The sequence below is a fragment of the Erinaceus europaeus genome, chromosome 16 (assembly GCF_950295315.1).
Source record: "Erinaceus europaeus chromosome 16, mEriEur2.1, whole genome shotgun sequence".
Taxonomy (NCBI): Eukaryota; Metazoa; Chordata; class Mammalia; order Eulipotyphla; family Erinaceidae; genus Erinaceus; species Erinaceus europaeus.
Genome location: NC_080177.1, coordinates 58,566,899 through 58,589,656, shown reverse-complemented (window position 1 = coordinate 58,589,656; position 22,758 = coordinate 58,566,899). Strand labels below are relative to the sequence as shown.

Below are 22,758 nucleotides of genomic sequence, written 5' to 3'. Positions count from 1 at the left end.
GTCAAAACTATACTGGCCAGTTTTATCAGTGTTTTTCTGGACAAGAGCCATAGAAGATGGGTCCTGGCTTGGTTACATTCCCAGCTATTTATTAGTCTTTGGCATAATCTAAAACCAAGAGTCAAAAGGATACACTAAGAAGCTAGTCTCACTTCTGTGCCAATTTGTGCACGGGGCAGAAACAAACCCCGGAAATTGATCCGTTCAACTGAGTTGCTATCTAAACCTCATCAAGCCAGGGAAGGTATTTAGAGTGTATCAAGAAGGATAATGCTTCACAACAATTCAGTATGGGGGCCAGAGTACTTCAAGTATCATGTGACAAACCTGCCAAGAAATAAAGCTGACACTGATCAGGGCAACATCTTATTTTTATTTGCCAAACTCCCCGGCTGGATTAATATGTTAAGTATATAGCGTTTTTTGGCTATGATGATAAACCCACAGGTTCCTTTATGCATTCATCATGCCATCATTCATTTACTGTGAACTTCCTGGCTCCAGACCAGAGATCTGCCTTCTGGAAACTATGGCAGCCATGCTCAGACAGGGACTGTGTAAGTCATTTTTGAAGATGTGTACAGGTTTAATTATCAAATCCAAGTAACAAAAGCTGTTCCCTAGGGAGTCAGCAAACACGTTTCTAGCCATGTGCACAGTCCAGGCTTGAGTCCAGGTACTGCATGGAGTTGTCATAGCACTAAGAGGAGATTTGGTGCTGTGGTATCTCTTCTTCATATATCTGAATGGAAAGGAATGGAAAGGCAGCCCTGCATCAGTGAGCATCATGCACATGCACAAGATCTTGGCTCTAAAGAAGGAGGAGGAAGAGGAGGAGAAAAGGATATTCCCTAGAAACTACAAATGAAGAAGAAAGTAGTTAAGTAATTGTTCTATCAGATTTATTGGTGAGCTGACTTCATACCACCACCCAAATAGAAAGACACCCAAATGGCATGGAAGGTCTTTACACTACACACATCAGACAAAGGACTAATAACCAAAATACATGAAGAACTCAGTAAACTAAGCATGAGCACAAAACACACACACACACACACACACACACACACACACACACACACAAAAACAAGCAACCCCATTAGAAAATGGGATCAGGACATGGACAGACATTTCACCGAAGAAGAGATTCAGAGAAAGGTGGTCAAAGTCACTGATCACCAGAGAAATGCAAATAAAGACAACAATGAGGTACTACTTTACACCTATGAGAACAGGTGAAAGGGCAGAAATGACAAATGTTGGAGAGGATGTGAAGGAAAAGGGATACTTCTGCACTGCTAGAAGTGCAAAATGGTCCAACCATTGTGGAAAGCAATTTGGAGGCTTATTGGGACACTAGAAATGGACCTACCCAGTGACCCAGCAATTCCTCTCCTGGAGATTTATCCAAAGGAGACAGAAACACCTATCAGAAGAGATCCGTGTATACCTATGTTCACAGCAGGACAGTTTGTTATTGCCAGAACCTGGAAGCAACCCAGATGTCCAACATCAGATGAGTGGCTAAAAAAAACCCTGTGAGATATATATATATATATGTAACAGAATACTACTCGGCTGTTAAAAATGATAGTCTCCTTTGCATCTTTTTGGATGAAACTTGGGGACATGTTGAGTGAGATAAACCAAAAAGAAGACAAATATCAAATAGTCTCACTTATTAGTGGGATTGAATAAAGTAGGGAATGAGGAGGGAGAGCACAAAGTGAAGCATAGACTGGACATGGTGTATTACATCAAAGCAAAGGATTCTGGGGAGGGAGGGGGAAGAAGGACAGGAAGAAAATTTGGGGGGGCCTAGTACATAATGAAATTGTGTGCATATGTCAATGATAGCACTGTAAAGCATTAACCCCCTCAAAAAAAAATCTCATCAATCTCAGGTAAAAAAAAATTAAATCCAGGAGGTCCAACACAATACCTAAATAGAATGCTTTTAATAGAAACCTACTACAGCTTATGCATAAACTATTTCAAAAAGCTGACCATCTCCACAATCCTTTCAGCATTTTAGACCTACAGGTGAGAAGGGGTCTATCTGTCCGGATCATTCTCTGTTGTAATTAAAAATGTGAGGACTCAACCAAGTGCGCCACCGCCTGACCCCCCCTTGTAATTAAAAATAAACAGAAGGACTTGGGCTTTGGCACAGCTGGGATCAGGTCTAAACAATCAAAGCTTTATTTGGGTGGTAGAGTAGTACGGTATTTTAGGTACGGCAAAAAAAAAAAAGCAATTATTAGCAAAGGTAGGAATAAGCTAGGCTCATAAGTCCATGAGTTAGTTACCAGAAGTTCAGCCATAAGTGTTCATTTATTCCGGTCAGTAGCAGTATGGTGGGTCCTGGGAAACCTCAGCTGGGGTCACCGAGAGCCACAGAAGGTGCTGGGAAATAAGGGGTTAAGAATAGACCAGACCCAGGAGAAAGGTTAATTACCAAGGTTTAAATTCACGTGTGTGAGGCCTGGGAGAAGCAGCCAAGAAAGGGTTGATCACCTAGGAAAGCTGAGAGCTGGAAGCAAGCAGTCTAGAACCAGAAGCAGGCAGCGTGTAGCAACAGAATGAGTCTATTCCACCTGGCACTAAGCTCCGTCCTGACTTCAGCCCATATGTGTATTAATCCATTTGTCAGCTACATGCTAATTACATCACAACAATTCTCTAGTTACTCACCACTTAGTTCACTAATAACAACCAACAGAACAGACTTGTACAGAATGTATTTTCCTTAATTCATATCTTTGGAGTCAGCTTTGATGTTGAACAACTTACAGCAGAGTGGCAGTCTATCTAAATTATAACTCTACAAATAAAAAATATTAAAAGATCTTACTTATTTGTAACATTCACAATAAACGTGAACCTATTTTTTCAAAATTGTCAAAAAGGAGCCAGGTGGTGGTGCATCTGGTTAAGCACACATATTATAATGTGCAAGGACCCAAGTGGGAAGATTCCCAACTGGTGAAGCAGTGCTGTAGGTGTCTCTCTCCCTCTCTACCCCACCCCCGATTTATCAAAGGAAGGAAGGAAGGAGAGTATTGGTAAAAAGTTTTTTAAAATTTGTCAAGAATAACATAAATGTAAGGCTGTCTAGCTGAGTGACCTTTAATGGGTTAATGTGATACATAGTCAAATCTGGATCCTTCGAAATACTATGCAGAAATGTCAATCTTTGCACAAATCTGAACTATGAATAGTCTTGAGTACAAGTATTTTGAATAAAATGAATCTTCAGTACCAACTGATGTGTAATAAACCTCTTTTCACACCTGTAAAAATGGGTTTGTAAAGACCAGGCAGAGAACCTCAGTGAAATACTCAGTGCAAGGCCTGGGAGGGACCTACTAAATGCTGACTAATGTCAGCTCTCTTTACAACTAATGATGTGCTTTTTGTGTTCCTCTTAACTGAGGCTTTGGAATGTCTCCCCTTCAAGGATCCAATTCTACTTAAACGTTTTGACATGGAGTTGTCACGGCATTGAAGGAAGATTTGGTACTAGCGTATCCCTTCCATATATATATTATTTTTTAAATGTTGCCTTTGTTGTTTTATTGGTGTAATTATTGCTATTGTTATTGATGTCATTGTTGTTGGATAGGACAGAGAGAAATGGAGAGAGGAGGGAAAGAGAGAGGGGAGAGAAAGACACCTGCAGACCTGCCTCACCCTTGTGAAGCGACCCCCTGCAGGTGGGGGGGGCCTTAGACTGGGGGGGGGATACTCAACAGGATCCTTACGCAGGTCCTTGCACTTTGCACCACTTATGCTTAACCCGCTGCGCTACCGCCCGACTCCCTGTATGTATGTACGTATGTATGTATGTATGTGTGTGTATATATATATATATTAATTATTAGATAGAGACAGAGAGAAATTGATAGGGGAGGGAAAACAGAAAGAGACATTTAGACCCCTGCAGGTGAGGTCAAGGGGCTTGAACCTGGGTCCCTGCACACATGCTCTTAACCAGGCATGCTGCCACCTGCTCCACCCCCTTCTTCTTTCTATATGTGAATGGAAAGGCAACTCTGGAGCAGTCATGTAGATAGGAATGTGTTAGTTTCCTCAAGAATTTGGTGTCTTTTGCAAAGACCCACTATCTTTAGAGTTCAGAGAGTAGTGGGCAATCAGATTTATATGTACACTTTAAAAAATATATATTTTCACCCCAACATTTCACACACACACACACACACACACACACACACACACACACACACACACACTGCATCAGGCAGGCTACATTTGGAAGTCACATCTTCTTGCTGAGTTTCTTCCACAAATGGGCTATTAACACAGTAATGAAGGCCCAGGATTCCTTGTCTGGTTGCCACAAGAAAAAACTATACAGAGTTAAAAGTATACAGACCTGAGAAGAAATACAAAAGACCATGCATGTACCTTCTTTAGCTTAGAAAAAGAGCCAAGCAAAGCAACTTGTCAGAGGTGTGGATATATCAGCTGACATCCTCTGGGCAGAAATGGGTTTAGTTCATATTTGAGCAACAACCTAAATTGCAAAATTGAGGTGACAAAATGCCAGTGTTTCTACTCAGCAGTGGGTTACAGCTGCAGCAGGCTCCACTCCAGGGTGTACTGGTAACTTAAATACAAGTTAAGTCATTTTGGGTTGGTAGTGTGTGTTCGTTCGGCACCTATTTTAAGGCATACACTAACCATGGACAGTGAGCAGGGTGGCCCTGTGATTGTACTCTTTCTGTCCTGTAATCACAAAGGCATGCACAGAGGAAGGGACCCCATCTGGTAATTCATATGCGTAAAGGGAGCAGGGTGTGGGGGTTTTGGGGGAATTGTTAGTAAGTAATTGGAAGAAGGCCCTTTACGTGCCAGTAGCAACTCTGCAATTGAAGTTCTTGTATTTAAAAAAAAAAAAAAAATCTGGGGCACCAGGTTGAGCACACATGTTATAATGTACAAGGGCCCAGGTTCAAGTCTCCAGTCCCCACTTGGGGGAGGGGCTTCATGAGTGGTGAAGCAGTGTTGCAGGTGTCTGTCTCTCTTCCTCTCTATCTCTCCCTTCCCCCTCAATTTCTAGCTGTCTCTATCCAATAAATAAAGATAATAAAAAAATAAATTGAAAAAAAAATCACATAGCTTGTGATGTTTTGAAAAAAATAATCTGTAAGCAGACTGTTATTGTAGGCAGGCACATCACGGGAAAGTCTGAATTGAGACAGTAAAAGAAGCATGATCTTTACAAGCTTTGTGATTTAAAAATTAAAAGATACATTAAGCCAATGTGTTGTTTTCCATTTGGTTCTGAATAGGAGTGAAAGCACTCCAAAAAGCGAGGGCAAGTGACTTAAATCCAGACACCATGAGAAACAAACTGGAATGATTCCTTTAGCCTTTCGTTTCCATCTTTGTTCAGTGGTATCTGATCTTTAAAAGTATTTGTGGGATCCACTGTTGTGCCCACTTAAATGCCTCCAAAACAATGTCAAGTTATTTCAGATGTTGGCATCTATACAAATTTTTCTCTAAATTTCAAGAAAATGTCACTCAACAAAGCCCCCACTGCTGCTAGCTCGATGCTTTCTATGATACTAAACCGAAAAGTAGACTCTCAGGGTGATAAAAGTTCAGGAGTATTTAAAGTGCTTTAGGGTTTTCACAAATTCCCTCTAAACTTCCTCTAGATTTGCATCTGAAATTAGGTGTGGCTAATCTAAGTGAGGTAGGGGGGAAGAAGAATTCACCAACGATCACAACTTATTTTGGCATCTGGCTCATGTGCCTTGCTGGTCAGGAGCAAATGTATTTCCTTCCTCCTAGAATCTCTAGCTAAAGACTAAAGAAGCAAAGGAAGGGAAAAATAGGAAATATGCTTTTAACATGAGCCGTGTTCAGTTGCCATGCCTGCCGCCCTTGCCAACGTTTCACTGTCTAACTAAAATGAAAGATTAGGAACATTAGAGTCAAATACCTGTGAAGTAAGTAATCATTTCAACAAACCCCAAGTTATTCATTTCTATACTGATAACTACTCTTCCTAAATTGATACTAAACCCCTGTTCATCCTGAACCCATGGTCCCAGATCCCTGTTGTGTATTACCTCTCCTCCAGCATGGGACTACCACCACTCCCCCCACACCTGAATTCTGCCATAAAGCTAGGATTTCCAAAAATGAAAGAGACATAAGATGTTGTAACCAGCTCTGTGTTGCTCCAGAGTGGTGGGCAGTGCCTGGAAGGCAGTGGGCATCTTCCTCACAGGGTAACCTAATCTTACGGGCGAACTTTTCACTTGTGTCCCTCCTATTACTGTAATAGATTACAGATTATCCAAACAATTGTCAACACCAACCTAGATTCTGGAACTTTTTCTTTCTAGCTCTCCTAGTTCAGTGATAATTCTACCAAACGCCTTGAGAGTCTTCAATAGCTGGGGGTCCCACCTCAGAAATGCACAAAGAAAGATAAAAGAGAGAGAAGCCTGCATACAATTACAGGGGCTTCCCTGGCCTGTTGAGGCTAACTGTATAGATCAAGATTAGATGACTCTATTCCAGGGATGCCTTGCTTCCTTACTGCATGACTTGTATTACCCTCCCCCCAAGAAGTCATTGAAACTCTCAGAGGCCAGGAATTTAAGAGATTGCCATTCCTTTTCTGATCTGTGGTTAATTCCTTTCCTTGGAGAGGATTCAGCCAGAGCCCAGCAATTAGGCACAGTAAACAGGCCGGGAACATCGGCATATCAATACAGGCTGTTTGGGTTTGGGAAGGCGGCCCTTCCCGCGGAGGCCTGGCGCGCAGCCAGCCCAGTGACTGCTGAGTGACAGGGCTACGTGCGCTGCGTGAGGGTGGCAGCCAGCCCACACCCGAGGAGCACACCGCGGCAGACCGCAGAGCAGAGGAGATCAGCACAGCATGAGGGAGCCCTCCCCCTAGCTCTAGCCGGGTCACCGCAGAAATGCTTTGAGTAAGGGCTTCCTTAGAATTTTTAAATCTGCAGAAAGTCAGCCAGGCCCTGGGTTAAGGACCTCACCAAGGGCATTTAACTAAAGCATTTCTATTGTCTTTACCGCAGAGAGTTAACAGCTGCCATTTCCTAGGGAATCCAAATAGCCAGGTGGCATCACAGGGTGGCACTTTACAAACAATGTCATTTAATTTCCTGGTTATGGGAAGGGTGAGCAGCAGGGCTCTGTCCTGACTGACACTCCTTACAAGTTCTCAGCAGATGCCATTAACACTGGAAGTTATCTTGTGAACTTAGAAGCTAGCTTTCCCTAGAGAAAACTTTGTGAGTAATCCTGAAGGCAATATGAAGATAGGAATTTACAGTATATAAGGTTGTGAGAAACAACCTCATCACAGAAAGTAAACTCTATATGAACCTCTTTAAAGGCTCTGAGCATAAGTGGGAAAAAACAAAGCTTGTGACTGTTGAGTGGTCAAGGAAGTAAGCAGGGGGTTAAGCTCACTTAGTGCAAAGCACAAGGACTGGCATAAGGACCCCAGTTCGAGTCCCTGCTCCCCACCTGCCGGGAGGTCGCTTCATAAGCAGTGAAGCAGATCGGCAGGTGTCTGTCTTTCTCTCCTCCTCTCTGTCTTCCCCTCCTCTCTCCATTTCTCTCTGTCCTATCCAACAACAGCAACATCAATAACAACAATAAAAACTACAAGGGCAACAAAAGGGAATAAATAAGTAAATATTTTAAAAAAGGAATTAAGCAGGGGTTATCTTTCAGTTCTCACCTGAAATTAATCTTGAGAAACTTAAGAAACATGGTAACTTAAATATAGCTGGTGTGCTGGGTGGGACGACAGCACAATGCTTATGCAATAGACTTTCAGGCCTGTTGCTGAAAGGTCCTTCATGCAATCCCCCAGAACACCATAAGGCAGAGCTGAGCAGTGCTTTGGCAATAAATAAATAGATAAATAAACAAGAAAGAAAGGAAAGATGATGAAAAGAGAGAGAGAAAAAGTTGGTAAAAGAAGACTTCGTTAATGGATGTTATATGAAAAAAAAAAATGTAGTTACCAGTCAAACATGTCATGAAAAATGACTTGAAGAAGTCGTCTTTTAGGACAGAAAAGACCTGAATGCCTGCAAAACACTTTATCTGTGATTCTCAATGAATTTAAGATTAAACTGGAATATGGCAAGTATGCTGGGAAAAAATAAAGCTAAAGAACATTGAAGGAAATCTGATCTTATATTTATATTTGCATTCCAGCACTTAGAAAAATATATCTGCTGTTTGAAATGACACATGGCAAGTCAGCTAGAAGGAGAACTCATGAAGCTGAGTAGCCCCACTTACTTGCTGAACAAACGTTTCGTGTGTGTGCTATGTCTAACACTGTTCTAGGCGCTTCACAAATACAACCTCATTCAATAGACAGAATAGCCCTATGAGATAGGAGCCACTGCTATCTCCTTTTTGAGATGAGAAAACTAAGGCACAGGGAGATTAGGTAATAGAAAATTTCAAACCAAGTTAGCCTGGCTACAGTGTGTGCGGCCTTACCCATCAAAGTAAGCTTTACTAACTAATTCAGCAGTTGCTCTGATGTCTAACATTAACCAAGTTGCCCTATTTTATGAGGAAACTAAGATCTTCAGATCTATTTGAAGTACCTCACAACCTTTCATCCTTATCGAACATCTTTTCTGTAATGATAGAAACTTAAAAAACAACAACAACAACAAAAAAAACCAGGGCTGGTGAATAGCACAATGGCATAAAGCAAAACAGCTTTAGGTCCAAGGTACTAAAGGTACCAGGTTCAATCCCCCAGCACCACCATAAGGCTGAGCTGAACAGTGCTGATAATAAATAAATAAATAAATAAATAAAATAGAAAATTAAAAGACTGGAAAAAAAAAGGTTTTATTTTAAAGTAACATGCTTGCCATTAAATCTATAAATAAAGCTCTGGGGAGGGAAGAAGAAGCCAAAGGCAACAATGATACTAGCTGTTTAAGTTTTCTTTACTTCTACTATACTCACAAGTTCAATCTCACTATAAAATCTCTGGAATGCAACCTGTCAACTATCAGTCTATATCTTACCTGCAGTTGCTGCTTCATTTTTTCATGGCTTGGGAGTGTGGGAGGTCAGTCTCTCTAAGACCCTACTTACTAGCCCAGGTCAACACCAGGCAAGGTTTTCAAACTTATTCTAAAATCAGAAGACAAATAACCAATGCAGGGGAAAAAAAAAAAAAAAGCAAATACAAAGAGCTTACTTCTCTTTGGAAGCAAAGGACTCCTAGACGTGCAATCAAGTCTCCTTAGTGTTTCAAGGAAGTTTGTTTACAAGATATCTCAACTCTACAACACTAATTAGAGTGCCTTGAACAGAGAAATTTCTACAATCGTGTTAAGTGGGATATACTGGACACCCCCCTACTATGGAGTAAAAGATCAACACAAAGAAGATGTCTTACAAAGTAAAAGGCTCTTTTAAGAAAGTAGGGGAGGGGGCTCCTTGGGCAGACATCAACAATGTGTCCTGGAACTCCACCTCTTTAGAGCCTTACCCCACTAGGGAAAGATAGAAACAGGCTGGGAGTATAGACTGACCTGCCAACACCCATGTCCAGCAGGAAGCAATTCCAGAAGCCAGACCTTCCACCTTCTGCACCCCATCATGATCCTGCATCCATGCTCCCAGAGGGATAAAGAATAGGAAAATTTCCAAGGCAGGGGATGGGAAGTGGGACTCTGGTGGTGGGAATTGTACCCCTCTTATCCAACAGTCTTGTCGATCGTTATTAAATCAATTAAAAAAAATTAAAGAAAAGAAAGTGGGGAGGGGAAAGGGAAAAAAAAAGAAAAAGAAAGAAGGAAAAGACACTATTTGGGGAACAGCCTTTGGGATGCATTGGATCGACCTTCTCGTGGTGCATCCCGTGAGTACCCATTCACTGGGGAAACTGACGATCCTTCCTAGCCGACTGAATCCACATGGATCCCAGTCACTTTCAAAGCCAGCAACAAGCAGCTCCTGACAGCTTTCAACCTGACCTGTTGACTGGCTACGGAAGAAGGGCAAACGCTAGAAGAAGAAGAAGGGAACAGCCTAGGGACTAGAAATGCAGAAATGCCTAGTTTTGAGTCTCAGGGACAGGGATGGTTTATTTGTGTCCCAGTGTTCCTCCATTCAACACATCAGGAGAGAATCTGCTCAAGTTCTGTTTCTGAAAGATGTATTTGTAGGTACAACTTACAGAAAGGGTGGATGTATGTTGCTTTACATACTAACATGTTGGATTTGTCTTAAAAGATTTCCCAAAAGGGACAAGGTGGTGGCACACCCAGCAGAGCACAAGGATACCATGTACAAGGACCCAGGTTCAAGCACCTGGTCCCCACCTGCAAGGGGGAAGCTTCATAAGCAGTGCAGTGCTGCAGGCATCTCCTGTCTCTTTCAATGTCTGTCTTTATCTAAAAATTAATTAATGCTTTTAAAAACATTTCCCCAATGAATGAAAAATACTTGCAGCTTTAGTGTCAGCAATGGAAAAATTTTAGATCAACTGATGAACTCTGATGTTTCTCTACTAGGAAATGTTGTAGGTTAAATACCACTGCTATTTAACCTTCGACTATTAATTTTTTAATTAATTAATTTCCTTTTGTTGCCCTTGTTTTATTGTTGAAGTTATTATTGTTGTTGTCGTCGGTGCTGGATAGGAGAGAAATGGAGAGAGGAAGACAGAGAGGGGAAGAGAAAGACACCTGCAGACCTGCTTCACTGCCTGTGAAGCGACGCCCCTGCAGGTGGGGAGCGGGGGGGGGGGGGGGGGGGCGTTTGAACCAGGATTCTTAAGCCAGTGCTTGTGCTTTGCACCATGTGCGCTTAACCTGCTGTGGTACCGCCCGACTCCCCAATTATTAATTTTTATTAGTGTTTCTCACACCTTAGCAAGCAGAAGACTCACCTAGAGGACTTGCAAATTTCTGAGTCAGTAGATATGGGAAGAAGACCAAGAATTTGCATCTACACCAAGCTTCCTGGCAATGGACCAATGACAAGCCTGGATCAAGGCTACTCTCTGGCAAAAACCACAGGACTGTGTGCAATGCCTCACCCCTAAAGATCGAAGGTAAGGAGTGATTAGCCAAATGCACTAGTTAAGTTTGGGGCACAGGAGGTGGTGAGTTGAACAAAAGGTGAGAGGAATTCAAAGAGCTGATCCTGGCCTGGTCTGCACAGTGTGATTCCAGGCAGGAAACACTGGAGTTGAGGATAACTGTCATGTCAGAGCTGAGTGTGCTTTCTTCTAGAATCCGATAAAAGTCACTGAAAGCATCTATTTGTCCTCTCAGGTGGAAACGTATTCTTGATTTTCACTGACTTCCCTGTGATCCTGAAAGGAGGTAGGTATTATTGGGCTCATGTTCTTAATGAGGAAGAGAGCTGACTTCCCCAAGATCACAGTGAGACTAAACAAAATGTAAACTTTCCATCCATCCTAGTGCCTTCTAGTAGGTGTTGACTAAATTTAGTGAAATAGGAAAAAAATAAATAAGTAAAGCTCAGTCTTATAAATGGAAATTGAAGTCCTTACATGCTGCTTGTCAGTGGCTGAGTGGGCATCAGAGCTGGGCACTAGCCTCACTCTGCTGGGTTCCCTGCTAGTCTGAGCCAGACCTGTGTGTATAAGCTGTATGTAGGTGACTTGTACTTTCTGGAGCAAAGAACAGCATTTCAGAATGAAGATTGCTGAAACAGCTAATGTGTCGCTTTGCCGTGGGTATAACCCAGGTTCAAACCTGGCCCCTCTGCTGTTAGTGCCGTGGACTCTACTCTCTCTTTCTGCCTCTCTGTCTCTGCCAATTAAAAAAAATAATAAATATAATATAACTTGACTAAAGCCTCAGCTTTAAGATGACCCTTTACTGCATATTAATCTAATAAAGTATTCTCACACTTTAACATTAGATGTGTCAAAACCTTTCTTCCTAGCAACATATATATGTACATATTTTTATATATACATACAAAAATTTTTAACCAGAGCACTGTTCAGTTCTGGCTTATGGTGGTGGGGGGAGGAGGGGATTGAACCTAGACTTTGGGGCCTCAGGCATGAGAGTCTGTTGGCATAACCGCTCTGACATCCTGACATTTTTTATATCAAGGCTCTTTTGAAGCACTTATAAATGATCAGAGATGAGGTGAGACACTGAAAGTATACGTTGAAAAAACTTAGACCAACAAAAGTATGTATCAGCTGTCTGCCTTCACGGAATCTGAGAGAAATGGAAGGCAGAATAGGCAGTCAAACAATTAGCGGTAGTGGGGAGGCCTGGCTGAGCCACCCATGGAGCTCTAGGGAGAAGAAGACCTCATGGAGATGGTACTAAGACGGGTTTTGAAAAGTAAAAGACAACGGGGTAGCTCATTATGCCTGGCAAATCCATTTCTAGCATTTCAGGGATTGGGAGGGAGGAAGGTGGTGCATGGAAGATTAAGTGTAGAAAGGTCAGATGGGGTCAGACCTGAAGAGTCTTTAAAAGCATGCTGAGAAGCCCACAGCATATACATTAGACAATTGGGGGAGAGATTTAAAAAAAAAAAAAAAGTTTTTTTAAGCATGGAGACTGTATGGCTAGATTTGGATTTTGAACAACTTGTACTCTGGAAAAAGCACATTAAAATGGATTATAAGAAGAATGAAAACTGAAGGCAGGTGGCTTATAATTAATAATAATAGTAAAGTCCTTTAAAATAGCTCCCTCAATGATTTCTATGATGAAAGCAAAACAAAATTTAATAATAAAGTTGGCAAAGTTTCAGGTTCCACAATAAACCTAAAAAAAAAAAAAAAAGCACAAAATAAGATAAAGTTTAACCAGTATAACTGCATGTTCTTTCCTGAGCCTCCAGTATTTGTATCTTAAAAAGGTTTTGCCTAGGGGGCCAGGCGGTAGCGCAGTGGGTTAAGTGCACATGGCGCAAAGTGCAAAGACCCGCGCTAGGGTCCCCACCTGCAGGGAGGTCGCTTCACAAGCAGTGAAGCAGGTCTGCAGGTGTCTTTCTCTCTTCCTCTGTCTTCCCCTCCTCTCTCGATTTCTCTCTGTCCTATCCAACAATGACAATGACATCAATAACAACAATAATAATAACCACAACAATGATAAAAAAAAAACAGTGCAACAAAAAGAGAAAAATAGCCTCCAGGAGCAGTGGATTCGTAGTAGTGTAGGCACCAAGCCCCAGCAATAACCCTGGAGGGAAAAGAAAGAAAGAAGAGAAAAGAAAAGAAAAGAAAAGAAAGGAAAGGAAAAGAAAAGAAAGGTTTTGCTTATCGACACTGGTCACTCAAATTAGTCTGGCTAACAGTATGAATAGGAAATCAATCTTTGTGAGGCACTTGGATTTCTGACTAATGGGAGGGGAACTGACATATCTCTTTTTCTATGAGACTGAAAGGTATTCAAACTGTTTTAGTGTATCTTTACTACTTCCAGGTTATGCTCAGGTAGAAGAATAGTATCCTGGGTGGGGAGGAAGCATAATAGTTATTCAAAAAGACTTTCATACTGAGGTTCTAAGGACCCAGGTTCAATCCCCGACAGCACTATAGGCCAGAACTGAGCCATGCTCCGGTTTTTAAAAATAAATTTAGATAAATAAATAAGAAGTGTAGTACGTTGAATACTCCCCAAGTAGAGTCAAACAGAAATATCACTGACACCAGGAATAGTTTTTCATTCTGTCTTCTTCCCACTGGCAAATAGTTACTACTACCAAGTGTTTTGATTATATGTATTTTGAGATTATTCTCATATATAATGACATTTTGGTCTCATTTGAAAAGAATAATATTAATATGAGAAAGCATATTTACTCCAGAACTTGAGAAATGTTGACCAATATATATCCTAAAGAGTAAAAATCTGGCTTAATTTAGTAAGGTATTAGTTTTGTACTGAACACTAAGGATACCAAGGAGGTGCTGGATGAATTTGATTCAAGATCTGAATGCCTGCATTCTACAACTGCAAACTCACGTGTCCCTATAGCTGGGACTGGGTCACACCCGGGTAGAAAACATGACACCCAGTCACTGCCAGTTCACCAGATACAAGAACAGGAACTCACCCACAAGTGAATAATAGCAAAGGAAGATACAAGATGATGGTTAAGTGCCATGCTGGCTGGGTTAAGATTAAAATAATGGAGGGAAATGGGGTACACATACTATGTATAATGAATCAAGCTAACTAATCTTACTTGGCAAACAGACTCAGAGTTCTGAATTTGAGCCGACTGAAGGGCTTCTGGCATTCTGCCGAAACCCAATTCTTGAGACTGGCAGCATAAAATGATTTGTTGGTCACATTTACAATTTCAGTGTCTCTAGATTCAGCTACCTGCTGGGCACCCCTGGCAGTTGCCCAGCAGAACACAGCTGAACTATCATTACTGTCAGAACATGTGTATGTGACAAACACTGGAGAAAAATGACACCCATTTCTTAGGGCAATAATAGTTAACAGTTACAAAGTACTGCTATAAAGGAATTTTCAAGTCAGTTGCTGTAACAATTAACAAAAAAACAACCTTCTCCACAGTGCTAGCCTACAAACTGCTCGTTCGTGTTCAACAGGCTTCCTTGGTGTTCGATAGGCCAAGATCAAATTGTCATTTAATTTATCAAAGGTGAGTCAAAAGCAGAGGTCTTGCCAAACTGAGTAAATGTGGCCCACATGCCAGGTGTCTTCTGAACTTTGTCCTTACATGCAAATGCTGAAGTACTTGGAGATGGTTTGCCATGGTTTAAACTCCATCCCCACATTTAAGTTTTGTCAGAGAAGTCTTCCACACATAGTGTGTTTTCAGAATGGAATTGTAACATGCAAAGTTTCTTATTACTTGCACATTTTGAAATCCTTCTAGATGGAGTTATCAATTAAGAAAGAATTTACAAGTTTAACTTGAGTCTATCTAGTAAGGTCATAAGGAAACAATTCATGATACCCTAATATCAAATGTACAGACAGGTGACATAACTCCACCTATGATGAAGAAATCAATTTTTAAGTCAGAACTATATTTACAATTCCCATACAACGGGGCTGGGCAGTGGCACACCTGGTTGAGAGCACGTAATACAGTGTGCAAGGACTTCAGTTCAAACCCTCCCCTACCAACCCCACCCCTGCAGTGAGAAATCTTCACAAGTGGTGAAGCAGTACTACAGGTATCTCTCTGTCTCTCTCCCTCTCTATATCCTTCTTCCCTCTCAATTTCTCTGTCCCTAACCAAAAATAAGTAAACATATATATTTCTTTAAAAAAAAAAAAAATCCCATAGAGAAGAATGCAGTTGAAGATACTGTCTCCCGGCCTCCCTGCCTTATAAATAGAGCACATCCAGCCAGGAGAGTCCCTTGCAAACTAAAACACTGTAGCTGGGGCCCAGAGCCCACTCCAGTTCCTCTTTAGGTCCTGCTGAGGAGCCATTTCTCCAAAGATAAAAATACCTTAATGTCTGAATGACTGAAGAACTGGGTATAGGAGAGTTCTGAGAACTCTCTAGTTCCAGAAATCTGTAGAATTAAAGCGCCATGTACCTTCAATCACTTCATCTTAAATAAACAGAGATTGGTGAAAGCTCAACAAAGAGGAATAAAAATGATTAATCCATGCAAAAGGGAGCGACTTAAAAGTGAAAACAAAGCTAGTGACTATTTCATATCAGTCAACTTTCAATTTGCTTCTTTGGATAGTTTTATAAGCATTTTCACTTCTTTTCCCTTATCCAAAAAATATAATGAGAGGGACTTCACGATTTGTGATTGAATATACAAATACCCTCTGGTTTCTTAATTCACTGCAAGCAGTTAAGATTGTTGCAGAGTGGCCGAAATGGAGCATATTGTATTATAAAGCCACACATACATTCACTCACTCCTCTTATCTTTTCTGTGTTCCCAAGTATCAGTCAACAGTGTACACATTACCAAATATCAAGCAACAGAATAAGGCCAGAATACTATAAAACTCACCCAATAAAATGATCTATCTACTTCACTGTCCCTGAGGCTATATTCTGTGAACTACTCCGGTGGATTGATTTCTGTCCTCTAAGAGCTAGCTGAGTTATTTTTAAATACAAGCCTTTTATAGGAATCTCCTTACAGTGAAATGTTCTAGTACTTCAAACTCAGTGTCTGATCCCATTAAAATTCCTCATTTATAGACAGATTCTTTTAGGTTCTTACCAGAGACATCACTTAGGGCATCTAGTCCTCAAAATGTGCTCTAAAAAAAACATCTTGGGCTGATGGAATAGGTCACTTGGACAGTGTGCTGCTTTGCCATGTGCATGACCCAGATTCAAGCCTGTTACCTATAGCACCAAAAGAAGCTTCAGTGCTGTCGTCTCTTTCACTCTCTGCCTCTAAGAACAAAAAATGAAAACAATAAAAGGACTTGTTCTGCATCCTGTGACTATGATTCTCCATGGTACCTGGGTACCATCCTTTACCTAGGTTACTATTATCCCTCATTTTACACTTGGGGAAAACTAAGCACCTTACCTAAGGTTAATAACCCCGAGCCTAAGTCCCGAACCCTTATGAAAAGTCGCATTTTACCAATGACTTTGTCATCTTGAGAAATAATTCACTCACTCAGTTTGCTGAAGACTGTGGTTCTGAAGAGTAAGTAGTACAATGCTTGCAAAGTATTTAGCACAGTACCTTATGGAGCAAACTGTTCATAAAGGTAGATACTGTTTTTAGAGTTACTAGCTACAATAAGATGCTTCAGGCATCAGTAAGATGCTTCAAGCAGAAGGCTTTTGGTTCTACTAATTCACGCATTCTCTGGAAAACAGCTATGCAGTCAAAGGAAAAGGAGCCAATTATGGCCAGTATTTATCTTGGATATAGTTTACATTCTCTGAAATGAAATAACAGATAAGCCTTTGATAGCTGAAAGCAATGATCACGTGTTTGAAGTTAGGGGGCGCCATACTATAGTTTATTACAGGAAACCACCTCCCAACTAGTCTTTAGCTAGCTGGGATTCCTGTTTCCCTCACCCCTCCCACCACCACCACCAAGTAAAGTTAAACAAATTCTGCATGGGGGTAACTTGTAGGGCAGGAAGGCAGAACTTTAAAAATATTTCTTTCCAAACTTTTGCACAATTTCAATTTTAGGTTAGATATATTTTATTTCTTATGCCTCTGTTATTGCTTCACTGAAATAAAGGACATTATTAGATTATCTCATGACCTTTGAAAGTCAGGGGAAAAATAATTACAGTGAATGTATCAATAACCATAAAACATGGTAAACAGAAAGAAAAGGTAAACATAGCCCAATAATTAAAGTACCTAAGAACAATTGGTCCAAAATAAATACCTATAGTCTCTCCACCTGCCCCCGATAGCATAGTGGTTTTACGAAAGACTTTCATACCTGAGGCTGAGGCCCCAGGTCCAATCCCGGTTACCACCATAAACCAGAGCTCAGCAGTACTCTCGTAAAAAAAATAACAATAAAAATAATAAATAAATAAACAAATAAGAGGGGCTGGGTGGTGGCGCACCCGGTTGAGTGCACATGTTACAATGCACAAGGACCCGGCTTCAAGCTCCCAGTCCCCACCTTTGGGGGGGAAGATTCAAAGTGATGTAGGTGTCTCTCTGTCTCTCCTCTATCTCCCCCCTCTCAATTTCTGTCTGTCTCTACCCAGTAAATAAAGATAATAATAAAAATATTTTAAATAAATAAATAAATATGTTGACAGTTGTTGAAAACAGATAATGGAAGCTCATTATTACTGGCCTCTCCACATGTTTGAAAAATCCCATAATAAAAAGCTGCAAAATCAACTTTTTGATTTAAAAAAATACTTCTATTTATTTATATTTATTTAAAATATATAAATGCTTCCTTCTAGAACTTTATCTTTTACTGAAAACCTTCATTAAGGAAGCAGCAGAAAACTAGGATTAATCTCTGTGGGAAGAAGCACTAAGAAAAGCACTGAGCTGAAGGAAGAAAAGTACCTGTTTTTTAAAAAAAGGGTGATTAAATTAACATGGAACTAACAGACTTCAAATAAAAGCCCTAAGATCACAAGACATACTTCTTTACACAAGCAAAGAAAACTTTGGTTTTTTTTAACTTTTGACTAATAATTGTTTGCTCAAGCCTGGTTTTGCATTCAGTTCTACATGATCAGGAAATATTCAAAACCAATGCAGATGGGGTTGGACCAAAGAACCAAAGGGAAGCCAGAAGTATAGTTAAGGACAGGCATTTCTTTAGTGGACAAAAAATTAATTCTTCTCTATTCAGTCACCTGAGTTAACTGATTTTACCCCAAAGAAAGCCTAGAGCTCAAGAATCACCTTGAGTAATCTTTCTTCCTTTCCCACAGGTACAGTGTTTTCCATGCATTCTGAATTTATACTCTAGTCTAAACCCTATTGGGGGGGGGGGGGTAGATAGCCATATAATGGTTATGCAAAGAGACTCTCATGCCTGAGACTCCCAGGTTCAATCCCCCACACCACAATAAGCCAGAGCTGTGCAGTGCTCTGGTATTTGCCTCTGTGTCTTTCTCTCTCTGCATCTCTCTCAAAAATAGAGTAAATAAAATACAAAAATAAATAAATAAATAAACCTTATTAGTGTCCATTAAGTCAAAACTTAATAAAAATACTTATATAATAGTGACTTTTTTGCCAATTAATTCTGACCTCCTTGAAGTAAATTCTGGTCCTAGAATACTTAAGGTAGAAATTCATAACACCTGAGCCTGAAAAACACTTTAAATAAAAATGGAACAAAACAAGAAACTGGTAAACCATCTGATTTTCCAGGTTGAAGTCCCAAGCCCCTTTGCTAAATGGAGGGTAGTCTTCCCCCTCCCCCATGACCAGCAGGCAAGGTCCTGTCAGGCAAAAGACAGAACTAATCAAGACAAATGGCTTTCCAATCCATCACCAAAATAATGGAAGAATAGGAAAGAGGCACTTTACATCAATCTTCTACAGTCTGGATAATTCTGAATTTTCTTCAAATTTAAATTTAAAGACAGCATGTGCATGTTACTTTTAAGATCTACTTCATGACTAGTTTTAATGATTTACTTTCTTTGTGCCTGCTTAATAATGATGCTGTCACTTTATTTACTACAGCCAGAGTGGAAGCAACCTAAATGTCCATCAACAGATAACTACCTAAAGAAATTATGGGATAGGGCGAGGTTAGATAGCACAATGGTTATGCAGAGACTCTCCTGTTTGAGGCTCCAAAATCTCAGGTTCAATCCCCCAGCACCACCATAACCCAGAACTGATCAGTGCTCTGGTTAAAAAAAAAAAAAGAAGAAGAAGAAGAAGGAGGAGGAGGAGGAGAAGAAGGAGAAGGAGAAGGAGGAGAAGAAGTAGTTATGCGATATATATTCCATGGAATATTACTCTGCGGACAAAAAAGATGACATTGTGTCCTTTGGGACAAAAATGGATGGAACTGGAAGTCATTTGCTTAGCAAAATAAGCAAAGAGATGAAAGACAATTACCAGATGGTTTCACTCATATGTGGAATCTAGAGATCTAATTTACATGAACTTGCCAAAAACAACCAAACAAACAAAAATTCCAAAGAAAACTGTTTATAAGATTTATGAGAACTAGTTATCTTTGAGAGGTGGAAACTTTGGTGGTGAGTGTGAATGTAGTGTGGAACTATACTGTAATCTTACAATCTTATAACAAACTATTAATAATAAACACATTAATAGAATAGTATTAAAATAAAAATAATGGTGCTATCACATATTCATGTCCTCCTGGTTTGAAAGGTATGAAGCACTGATTTCTCCCTTTTGCCATTCACCTCCCTCCACCTCTTTATTTCTATACATTTCCAGTCTTCATTTCTTTCAACATTAAAAGTGCTCCCCTTAGCTATGGGACAGCAGAGGTAGGTTTTAGCTTAGAATCAATTTTAAATTCAAAAACACTATGTAATCTGTTTTTTAAGGTACATACTTGAGTGTTTACCTTCCTTCTCATGCAAAGTATTCTATAATTATGAGTGTCTCTAATGCCAGTCCACAACAAAAAAAAATCATTCAGAATTGCCACTAGAAAATTCGCTGGATTATCCTTTGTAAAAAGGAACTAAAAGTAATGTTTATACACCAGCAGCATGGTCCTACCCCCACGTTTCTGACAATTTACCCTCAGATGTTTTGAGACAAATTATAGACAAGGAGTTACTTCTGGCAATTCTAAGCAAAACATGGTTTATTTTCAGAATTTGCTTTTCCCATCAATGGATACTTAAAAAGGGAGAGCTCAGCAACAGGAGAGAACTTTCTCAAATGTATGATCAAATAGTACCCACTGGATGCAACAAGCCAATGGCAGCGCTCAAAAATGCAGTTTTATCCTTTCACTGGTCAAACTTTCCACACCTGCCAAATTCTACAAGCCAGCTGCCACACTGCAACATCCCAAATGTCTACACGATTTTAAAGAGAGTTTTTGCAAGAAGACTTTAAAAACAAAATAAAGGCAAAATTCGGCAACGTTTCTAGACATACGTGATCATGAGTTCTTCATGTTTGTGTCTCGGTTGGTACACAGTGTGTCTAATAACCTGTCCCCCACTTGGACTTCCGAGCCTCTTGTCTTTAAAAATCAAAATGTCACTGCTTGTCCGACAGTCCACCACCAGAGCCATTATTTCAAAACTAAGAGAAGGTCATTACACTTATAAACCAGAGTCCCTTAGTGTGGCCTTTTACTCAGAGGAGGAGTAAGGAGGATAGGAGACTGGCTGACTCCTTGGTTGGCTAAAAACTAAAGTTGGGGGGGCCAGGTGGTGGCGCACCTGATTAAGTGCACGTATTACCTACCATACACAAGGACCTAGGAAGCTTGTGGAGTAGGTGAAGCAGCAATGCAGGTGTGCGCTCCCCCCCCCCATTTCTTTCTATCAAATAAAATAAGACGAAAGTTGGCTTCCACCCCAGGGCAGGCGACAGCGACAGAGCGCGGGCTCTGCTTGTCCCTTGTCCTACCTTGGACCTCTCCTTGACGTAGTATTTCCCCAACCGGCTCCCGCAGTAGAGCACCAGCCGGTCGATGAGAGACAGAAGGAAGCTGATGGCCTCGCAGCCTTCCTCGTTGCCCCCGATCCACGTGATCTGGTCGCCCCGCAGGTGCCGCTTGGAGACGCCGGAGCGCGGCCCCGCCAGCTGGCCGTCCCGCAGCGCCCCGGTGCAGTGCAGCTGCTTCACCCGCTCCAGGACGCAGTCGCCCACCACCTCGCCCAGGAAGTTGTCCAGGTAGCAGAAGCCGACTTCATGCAGGCAGGGCACGATGTACTCCAGGGCGATCTTCTCCAAATCCAGCTTCATGATGTGTCCCAGGGGCATCTCGCCCGCCGCGCCGAGCTCGGGGACCCCCAGCGTGCACCCCGCGAGGGGACCCACGGGCGCGAACCACGGAGCTGCAGGGCGCACGGCTGGCGCCTGGGCCACCTGAGACGGCCCCGCTCCGCCAGCCACCACGGCGCCAGGAAGAAGGGAAAGTTGCTTCCAACTCGGGGGTTCTGTTCCCTGGCCGGCAGGAGTAGTGCAGGGTTCCTCCAGCCGGCGCCCGGCTGGCCCAGCGAAGAGTTGAGCCCCTTAAGAGATGCGGAGCCACCACTGGTGGCGGCCCCGGGCGGGGAGAGGCTGAGGTCCAGCCCGGAGCCAGAGACTACAAGCGTCGCGCGCCCCGCCCAGGCCCCGCCCCCGGGCCGCCCTCTCGGCGCACCGCGGGCCTCCCCGGGACTTCAGCGCCCCACCGACCAGCCAGAGCTGGGGAGCTGGGGCTGGGGAGAGGACATGCGGTTTAGAGCGCAGTCGATTTGCATAAAACCCCAGAATAAACTTTTAAAAAACCAGGACCCCCCCAACTCAGAAATGGTAAGAATAGTTAAACCACCACGGTCAGGGCTTTTGAACAAAACAACATACCCAGGAATACTATATAAAACATCTTGTTGGGCAGGGGTAGATAGCATAATGGTTATGCAAAGACACTCTGGTGCCTGAGGCTCTGAAGTTCCAAGTTCAATACCTGGGCCACCATAAACCAGAGCTGAGCAGTGCTTTGGTAAAAATAAATAAATAAACCAGCTTGTTTATCTGACACCTTGCCTTGATGCCCTTTCCTCTGCTATGCAACCTAGGTTTGGAGACTCAAGCCACGGAGGCGGTGGAAGAAATATAATCTTAAAGAAAACTAACGTTGCAGAAACAAGCTGGGAGTACAGGTCGACCTGCCAACGCCCATGTTCAGCGGGGAAGCAATTACAGAAGCCAGACCTTCCACCTTCTTGGACCCATAATGACCCTGGGTCCAAGCTCCCAGAGGGATAAAGATAGGAAAGCTTTCAAGGGAGGGGATGAGATACGGAGTTCTGGTGGTGGGAGTTGTGTGGAATTGTAGCCCTCTTATAGTTTTGTCAGTGTTTCCATTTTATAAATGAAAATTAAAAAAAAAAAAAAAAAACTAAGGTTGTTTGAACCTCTGCTACTCTGTGCACGGTCCAATGTGCGGGGGGTGGGGGGGGGTTAGGATGGGGGCTGGGGCGTGCACAGTGAAGAAATGCCGAGTCATTGCTGATTGACCTTCCCCCACCCACCCTCACTCCCACAAAGACAACTTGTTTTCCTTTGCTGAGTGTTTTCATCCACTTAAATTTCAAGCGT

The 22,758-nt window shown here is 41.8% G+C and overlaps 1 protein-coding gene across 2 annotated transcripts in view; it reads right to left on the bottom strand.

Annotated features, from left to right (window-relative positions):
- The window catches only part of EGLN3 (egl-9 family hypoxia inducible factor 3), a 38,563-nt gene extending 16,804 nt beyond the window's left edge, over nt 1-21,759 (bottom strand). The window contains exon 1 of one of the 2 annotated variants that reach the window (XM_060175193.1): nt 21,079-21,759. In XM_060175193.1, the coding sequence (XP_060031176.1) occupies nt 21,079-21,435 (357 nt within the window). In that variant the 5' untranslated portion in view covers nt 21,436-21,759. The remainder of the gene's footprint in view (nt 1-21,078) is intronic. The other variant, XM_007516824.3, reaches the window with a different exon arrangement.
- Nucleotides 21,760-22,758: the final 999 nt, after the last annotated feature.